General features: G+C 42.7%; 1 protein-coding gene across 1 annotated transcript; it reads left to right on the top strand.

Moving 5' to 3' along the window:
* Positions 1 to 78: 78 nt before the first annotated feature.
* On the top strand, positions 79 to 5,552 carry LOC149158295 (uncharacterized). The gene is made up of 4 exons (XM_089433939.1): positions 79 to 800; positions 1,337 to 1,468; positions 1,568 to 2,702; positions 3,825 to 5,552. Exons 1-4 carry the CDS (start codon positions 79 to 81, stop codon positions 5,550 to 5,552), a joined length of 3,717 nt encoding a protein of 1,238 aa, XP_089290065.1.
* The last annotated feature ends 3,592 nt before the right edge of the window (positions 5,553 to 9,144 follow it).

Raw genomic sequence — 9,144 nt, 5'->3', positions numbered from 1 at the left:
CCTCCTGCTGCTCCCTCTCAGCTGGGCCTCCTGCCCCTCCCTTCTTTCTCCCGCCATCAGAGGAGCTCCCCTGGCACGATGGGCTCTCCCGACTCTGGACAGACTGACCTGGAGAAAGCTTTTGCAACTCTCATTCCAGAGAACAACTCTGAAAGGATCCGACCTACCGCCTCAAAATTTATCAAAAAGCTTGATGAAATCCCGGAAATCCCTCTCCCCCCAACCCTTCCAAGGAGATCCGCTGTAGCCTTGGCAGAACGTGGTCTGGTTGGACAGTTTACGGGGTTATGGCCCTCCCCTCGAACGGTTCAACGTTGGGTGGAAAGAAACTGGAACGCCATGGTTCAGGGGAAAATTGCGATAAGGTTCTGTGGAAGAGGCTTCTTCACCTTCCTCTTCGAAACAGTGGAGGATCGCAATCTAATCTTCAGGAATGGACCATATTTCATGGACACCAGAGGCCTTTACCTCAATCGCTGGACCCCGGACTTCAACCCAGAAATGGATGTTCCCAACGCAGTCCCTGTATGGGTTCGCCTTCCGCATCTGCCGCTTCACTGCTGGGCCGATGAATCAGTTAGAGCAATCGGAAACGCAATAGGAAAATACGTGGACAGATCGGAGCCAAAAGAAAACATGCATGCTTGTGCGAGGATCTGCGTGGAAGTGGATCTGGGCAAAGGGCTACCAGAGGCAGTCAAGCTCAGAGTGGATCAGTGGACGCATATCCAGCAGGTGGACTACGAGCAACTCCCCTTTAAATGTAAGGTATGTCATGAATATGGTCATTTTGCAAATAGGTGCTCTAAAGCTAGACCAGAAATTAATGCCAACTCTGAATCCCAAGAGGAAGCATGGGAAGTTGTCAGGAAAAAAAAGAAGTCAAACCCTCCCCCTGAACCAGAGGTGCCCCATTCCGAAACCCCTCCCCTCTCCTCTGTCCCCGCAAGCATGGACCAATCCATCCCCTCATCCTCCAATCCCTTTGAAACCCTAGCCTCAGAGGAACCCTCATCTCCCCCTCCATCCCCCAAGGGCAACAGAACCTCCCCCTCCTCCCCCCCCCAGGCTTCCCCTCCTCATACAGTGGAAAGGATCTTAACAAGAAACAAAACAAAAGAAAACATTGCAGCCACGGATCCACCAAGGAAAGTTGGAAGAAAATCGAACAAGGAAATAAGAGACGAGAATGCAGCAAAAGAGATGACCACAGGAACTCAGCAACCAATAGACACATACCTGGACAAGAATAAGGGAAGTGGCGAGAAGATGAAGGAGAAAAGTGGGACTCACAACAAAACAGGTAAATGATGAATTTGGTCTCTTGGAACTGTAGGGGGATGGGCTCCTCCCTTAAAGCAAATGCAGTCCGAGATCTCATCAAAACAGAACAACCAGACTTCCTCCTACTCCAGGAGACCAAAATCAGTGATCAAGAATTTCAAAACAGCATTTCAAAAAACAGAAGGTACGAAGGAATAGCCACGAGCGCCTTAGGAGCCTCAGGAGGCTTAGGAGTAATGTAGAAAAAAAGCAATTGGAATCTCATAAGTAACAATCAAAACAGATGGTGGATTAGAATTGACATGCAAAGTTCAGATCAGAAGGAGGAATTTACAATCTATAATGTGTATGCACCTCCCCACTTCAGAGACAAAGCCACATGCTGGGATTCTTTGAAAGCAGACATCGAGACCTCACAAGGGAGGAAGATCTTCCTAGGAGGAGACTTGAACCTAATTAGGAACGCAGAAGAAAAACTCGGAGGGAAGTATTTCACAGATCCTTTCAGAGACAAATTGGAGGAAATCATCCAAGCTCACAAATTCATAGACATCCCTCCCCAAAATGGTCGTTACACATGGTCAAATAAAAGGACAGGCAGGAGTAATATCAAAGAGAGACTTGACAGAATTCTTGTTCAGGAGAGTGCAGCAATCAACTTTCAAAGGATCCACAGTTCAATCATACAGGGATTCACTTCGGATCATAAGCCTGTGGCGCTGCACTTGGAGAAAGAGGAGGACCTGGGCCCGCTTCCATTCAAATATAACAAGGTCTGGGACGCCAACGAGGATTTCAAAACCCTGGTAAAAGAAACATGGAGGACAGAGATAACAGGCTCTCCACATTTTGTTTGGGAATCAAAGATTAAACAACTAAGGATTGCCATAAAAAACTGGGCGAGAAACTACACAAATGAGGAAAGGATGGCAAAAAACGAGCTGCAAAGAAACTTGGAGAAATGGAACCAGGATAAGGAGACAGTCCAAGAAACGGAAGAAGATCAAAAGGTAGAAGGTGAGCTGTACAAAGCATTATATAACCAGCACCGAAAAGAAGAGGAAGAGCTAAGGCAAAAGTCTAGATGCCTCTGGCTCAACTCGGGGGATAAAAATACATCGTTCTTCCACAATTGTCTCAAGGTAAGGAGAGCTGGGAATAATATAGATAAGATAACGTTCAATGAGAAAGAGATAACAGAGAGAGAGGAAATTAAGGAGGCTGCCTCAAACCATTTCCAATCACTGCTCTCAGCTGACCCTCAGTACAAAGACAACCCAGATTTCATCAACATCATCGAAAGGAAGGTTACAGAAGCTCAAAACAGCGATTTGGATAAAGAAATATCCATAGAAGAGGTAGAATGGTCAATCAACAGCATGCCCCTTGACAAAGCTCCAGGGCCGGACGGCTTCACGGTAAGTTTCTATAAAACTCATTGGGAAATCATCAAAAAAGATTTTCTCAGAATGGTGAGAAACTTCCACCTAAAAAGCAAATTGGGCAGCAGTGTCAAATCCTCGTTTCTAGCCCTCATCCCAAAAGAGCCAAGCCCCCAATCTTTTGATAGGTTCAGACCTATCTCTTTATGCAACGTATCATATAAAATCATCTCAAAGATTCTGGCAAATAGGCTGAAACAAATTCTACCCTCAATCATCTCGGACAACCAAGGTGGGTTCCTCCCCAAGAGACACATAACTGATAATGTAATTCTGATACAAGAGGCAATACACAGCAGTATAGCTAGAAATGAGAAAGGCATGATAATAAAGCTGGACATGGCAAGCGCTTTTGACAGGGTAAACCACTCCTTTTTGGAGACTGTGCTTGCAAAATTCGGGGTTTCAGGGCATTTCATTAATAGGGTCATGGAATGTGTCTCACAGAACTGGACAGCCCCGCTAATCAATGGGAGGCCATGCAGAGCTTTCAAAAGCACTAGAGGATTGAGGCAAGGCTGCCCTCTCTCCCCCTTCCTCTATATTATCATGGCGGAAACCCTAAGTTTGCATCTGGAAAACAAGAGAAGGCTGAAGGAAATAACTGGAGTGGACATAATCAGAGGAGCTAAAGGGATCAACCACTCCCTATTCGCAGATGACACGCTGCTAATAGGTGGAGCCTCAAGCCTTATGGCAAGGAGATTCAAGGCCATCCTTGATCTCTTCCTTCAAGCCTCGGGGGGCAAATTAAACAACAACAAATGCAAGATATATACCTGGAACGTCCCAAGATATATAACTCAAAGGATCTCTATGATTTTGGAAATCCCAGCCCAATCAAGCTGGTCACACTTTATGTATTTAGGACTTCCGCTGGCTAGAGAGTCAATCAAAAGTGAAGTATGGGTCAAACTAGTTGAGAAGCTGAGAGGAAAACTTCAAGGTTGGGGGATGCACTGGCTCAATTTGGCTGGTAGAACAATCCTTATCAAATCCATCCTTTCAGCCCTCCCTATCTACCAATTCGCCATAACGCTTGCCCCTTCAAGCATTCACAAACATATGGAGCTGATCCTTAGAAGCTTCCTATGGAAGGGAGGAAAGCAAGAAACGAAAAAATTCAGCCTTGTAAAGTGGGAAAAGGTCATCCTTCCCATAGAAAAAGGTGGCTTGGGAATTAGAGTTCCCAGACTGGCAAACTTGGCAATGGGATTCAAGCTAATATGGAGAATCTTAACCGAGAAGGGTTCCTGGTGGGCAGAGGTTCTCAAAAAGAAATATCTGAATGGGAGCAATAGCAATATACTCTCAGATACAATCTCAGAAAGGCAGTGCACCCCGTTCTGGAAGCTGATCAAAAAAACTTTGCCTCTCCTCAAGTCTCATATCTCCAAAGTCCCAGGCAACGGGAAACAAACCAGCATTTGGAGGGATAGAATAATGGGCCAGGAAGCCAAGGAAAAGCTCCCACACCTGAGGCCGTTGCAGCAGTGGATGTTTGATACAAATCTCACAACCCTCTTTAACATCTCAAATTGGGATCATGACAGCTGGAAAGGATGGAAAATTAGGCACCTCCCTGAAGGACTAAAGGATCTTTGGAATAATCTCAAACTCTCATTGGCAGGAGCAGCTCCTTCAAGCATAGTGAAAGATGACAGCTACATATGGGATCCTAATGGAGGCAATTATTCGGTCAAGGAAGGTTATAAAGCGCTCCAAAACCAAGCAGTGTTAAACAACTGGCAATACCACAAGAATGCCTGGAAAATCGAGAGCCTTCCGAAGATCAAACTCTTTAATTGGACCTTGCTCCATGGCAAGCTCCTAACAGCAGAAAATCTGAAAAAAAAGGGGATCCAGGGGCCTTCAATTTGTACTATGTGCAGGAAAGAGGAAGAAAACCTTAACCATCTCTTCATAGAGTGCCCAATAGCCTCTTCCTGCTGGAAACTTATAACCAGTCCTCTTGAGATTGGGGATCTACCCAATCAGGTCTCTCTCCTTCAGAAAGGCTGGGGGAGACTCTTCCCCTTCGCAAACAAAAACATGATCCTCGCCAAGAGACTCTGGTCCAGCATTCCTTCCAACCTCTGCTGGCAGTTATGGCTAGCCAGAAACGCAAGCATTTTCAAAGATAAAAAACCTAGTGTCCCAAGCATCCTGGCCAAAACTATTGCGCTTATAACTGAAACTATCGAAGCTAATGGGATCCAACATGCAGATCCGGACTACACAGTCGAGCAGGTGAAAGAATGGATCCAAAGATTCAATTACAGGATAAAACCAAAATGCAAGCCAATTAAAGGATCTGGACAGAAGGAATGGAAGATCAGAGGGTCAAAAGAGGAAGTAAACAACTGGATTCAAAGGCAAAAGATGTACACGCTCCACTTTGATGGGGCCTCAAAGAACAATCCAGGCATAGCTGGAGCAGGGGGAGTAATAAGGGACCCTCAAGGGAGAACGATGGTCACATATGAATGGAGCTTGGGGACCTTGTCAAACAACAAAGCAGAAGCATACAGCCTCCTAATGGGGACCTCCATAGCGTGGAAGATAGGCATTCATGACCTCCTCGTGCTGGGGGACTCAGCTATCCTTATAGCAGCCATGAACACGGGGAATAACTTCAACCAATGTGCACTGAACAGAATAAAAGACAGAATTTTGGAACAAGTTAGGGGTATGAGCAACGTGACCTATAAACACGTCCTCAGAATTCACAACTCGACAGCAGATGAGCTGGCTAATAAGGCCATAAGAAGACCCACGGGCCAGGTGAGGGAGAATGAGGAAATCTATGAACATGATATCCCTTAGTCAACTCATGATCCCTATGTATCTGACTAAAAGTCACCTCAGGCATCTAACTCGAGACAACAGATCAGGGCAACGGCGATCTTCTGTTCTCCAAATCCCTCTCGACTGCCAAAACTGGGGAAACAGGACGGGGAATCGGCCTCAGGATCCGAGCAGTGAAGAAATCAACAGTGGTTCTTTACGAAACACCTCAGGAAGTGATAGAAGGCGGGATCGCGCCCATGCCGGTTTCAGATTACAAGCACTGAGACATATCACCTCAAATCACTTGTTGACAGACAAGATCAGATCCTCCACTCCCAATCACGAGTGGGAGAACGTCCGTTTCAGCCTTTTAAATCTCAGCAAGCACACTATGGTTCTCACAACCCATCACAATCTCAGTGAGAGATGGAGAGCTCTTTTGGATCGGAGGCAGGGCCAAGGCGGTCTCCTTCACAGCAGCAAGGCCAGCATTGGGGATCAAAGAAACTCTGAGACCCTCTCAGCGGACGGCAATCGTTGGCATTTCTCCGCACACTGTGGCAGCTGGTATCGATTGTGGCACTACATTTCGAGGGGAGACTTAACCGGTTTCCCTCTGCGCAGGGTAAACAATCTTCCCCTTATCTGTGTTCTTTATAAGACTAACTATTGGGCTTGTTTTTCAAGCAGTGTCCGCAATCAACAACAGGGCCCTTATCTCCACTCTGCTCTAGTCAATCAGTTCGGCCACATAAACGGCAAGCCTCCTAACTCCTTTGCATTTGACAAAGCTGACATCGCTCCTAGCAAGATGGCTAATCAGAACAACCAGCCAGCCAACCAGCAGCAACCAAGGAACCCAATGGACAACATCTTCAATAACAGAGAGTGTCATATGTGCAAGGCACATGTTGTTATGATTAACGCCCTGAAGAAGCAAGTGAAAGAACTAACGGAGGACTTCCACGCAGATAGAAACTCTAAGCGAAAGAAGCTGGAGAAGAGGAAAAAAGACATTGAAGACCTCAAGGATCGCTGCATACACATGGAAGCAGTAATAGACCACCTCCGCACCTTAACAGAAAGCCAGCAAGGAGAAGCTTCAACAAGAGTGAGCAGGAGGGAACCACTCCCTGATGACTCGGTCACCCAACACTCCCCTTAACCCATATGCACTGCAACTTTAGTTGGATAGGAGGATCTTTTGTAAGGCAATATAGCCGTTTATGTTCAGCTTTAAGTGTAGTTAAGAGGAGCCCCGAGAACTATGGGTCTGTGAACCCAATTTTGAATATCAGCTCTCGGAACTCCCCCCTTATTGTAATAGATATTTGAATTACAAGTTTTATAATATACAAGTAGACGATGTTGTTAAAAAAAAAAAAACATTACAGGATATCAAGATGAATGGTTCTTGGAAAGATAACAACTAACTATATATATTATTTACCACGACCCTATTAACTATTCTATGAAGGCAACACATGCTCCTCCATGGCAGATTTAAACAGAAAGGTAGCACTCACAATAACCAGAGGCACCAGAAATTCTATAAGCCTGATGAAAACACTGGGCTTTTCCTCCTTGTTGACAAAAGCAGGCACGTCCTTAAAAGCAGGCTTATCTTGCTTATTTACAGAAGCAACCCCTTTGAAACCTTCAAGAACGCCCACCAAGTAGTTATCCAGCATCCCATTGGCCGCTGGGCTGTAATGAATTTCGATTCTCCGTCCTTAATACTTGTTTTTATTTTTTTTTAGGGAAACTTCTCTCTTAAATGCTTGTTTTTTGGTTGGAAAGTTTTTCTCTCAAGGTTAATATTAATACTAGAAATTGCTTGCTGATAGGAATGTTAAGTTGAAGAATTTGTAATGTTAAGTTTGAAGAATTTATCGTTTAGTTTTCATAATCAATTAAATATAGATTGATATATTAGGTTTAAAATTTTAATGTTTTTAATTTTTTTGTTTATTAGGAAATATTGAGGCAAAATCCATAAAGAACTAAAAGATCCTATACCACCGTGGATCTTGAGCAGGATAATTCACAGAAATAGCAGTCACCTACTACCAAATTTGCACCTTCAAACTCAGCGTAGCCTTATGTTGACCCATCTCAACCTTCAAGGAAGGAAGCTAAACGTACCCAGGGATCAAATCATTTAGATAGAGATAAGGAAACAACAAGTATGCTAATATCAATGACTAAGAAAAACGTACCCAGAAATCAAATGATTCAGATAGAGACAAGGAAACAACAAATATATCAGAGACCAGAAAATTCAACTATAAAAGCATCTCAAGGAAATGTCATCATTGTTCATCGATAATTTTCAATAAGAAAAAAAAAAGAAATAAATAAAAACCCATGCACAAATAGAAAAAAAAATAACAACAAAACATATTTATCTTTAAAAATGATATTTTTAAACTCAAGGATAAGGAAAATGAAATAATATAGTAAATAAAACTTAATGCTAGTCTACAAAGTTAGAATAGAAGATAATAAAAGAAGAGATAAAAATGGCAGTGGAAATCAATCTAAAAGTTGAACAATCTCGTAAAAACCCAGATTCTAAAAGTTGAACAATCTCGTAAAAACCCAGATATCTCTATGGTTGACCTTAGAGAACAAAGTACTCACATGGGTTAATTGGAAAAAAGCATTTTGAGGGGTCTTGGTAGGCATATTCTTTACAAAAATAAGGAGGAATCTATAGATCACATATTTTTGCGCTACCTTTACACTAAGAAGTTTGGTATGATGCTCTTAACGTGATTTATGAAAAAGAAAATTATTTCTAATGGTTTAAAAAATTGGTGAGAGGAAAAAACAGTGTCACGTTAAGGATTTCCCTTGTACTATTGGGCACTATGGTTTACAAGAAGGAAAAGAAAATTCCAAGGCAAAGAGATCATAATATTATAGGTCAATCATCAAGTTAGATTGTGTATAAAAGAAACTGGAAACCTGATAAAGAATTCTGAAGTTATAGATTTCAAGATATAGACAAATCAAAGGCATGGGATACTTGGATGAAGAAAGCCAAAGGGACCCCAAACCTTATGGATTAGGAGGCGTACTCTTTCTAAAAGAAAATCACTTTATCTCTTTTAAGTCAGCAATTGGATAAGGTACAAATAACAGGGCAGAATTGTTTGCCTTGTGGTTGTTGCTGGAAATTACATTTGACAAATCCATAACCACTTTTCATATCAAGGGATATGAAAATCTCATTATTGATTGGGCGTAGGGAATAAATAAGCTAAAAAACTTACCTCTTATCCTGATCATGGAATAAACTAGAGAGGTAATAAACAAGTTGGAATATATTTCTTTACCACTTGTTTACAGAGAACTAAATGGAAGGCGAGACAAACTTTCCAAAGAAGCACTTCTACTTCAAGAAAGTATGTAGGTTTTCCCTGAAATGGGTGAGAGAGATCCTCTCCCAAAAGATGTTATGTCTCTTCATTGAATACTTGCAAAAAGGAGGAAGAAATCTTTGTTTGGATGTAGATGCCAACTTCTCTAATGTTGTCGTCAAGACTTTATAGTCTTGTTTGATGTATTTAGGTTTGTGCATTTTAAGCCAAAAGACCAGGATGATTGTCATAACATATTTTCT

This window comes from Pinus tabuliformis, chromosome 5_2, assembly GCF_031772625.1.
Source record: "Pinus tabuliformis cultivar Carrire ecotype Pingquan chromosome 5_2, CPIR1, whole genome shotgun sequence".
NCBI lineage: Eukaryota > Viridiplantae > Streptophyta > Pinopsida > Pinales > Pinaceae > Pinus > Pinus tabuliformis.
This window is presented reverse-complemented; position numbering and strand designations above follow the sequence as displayed.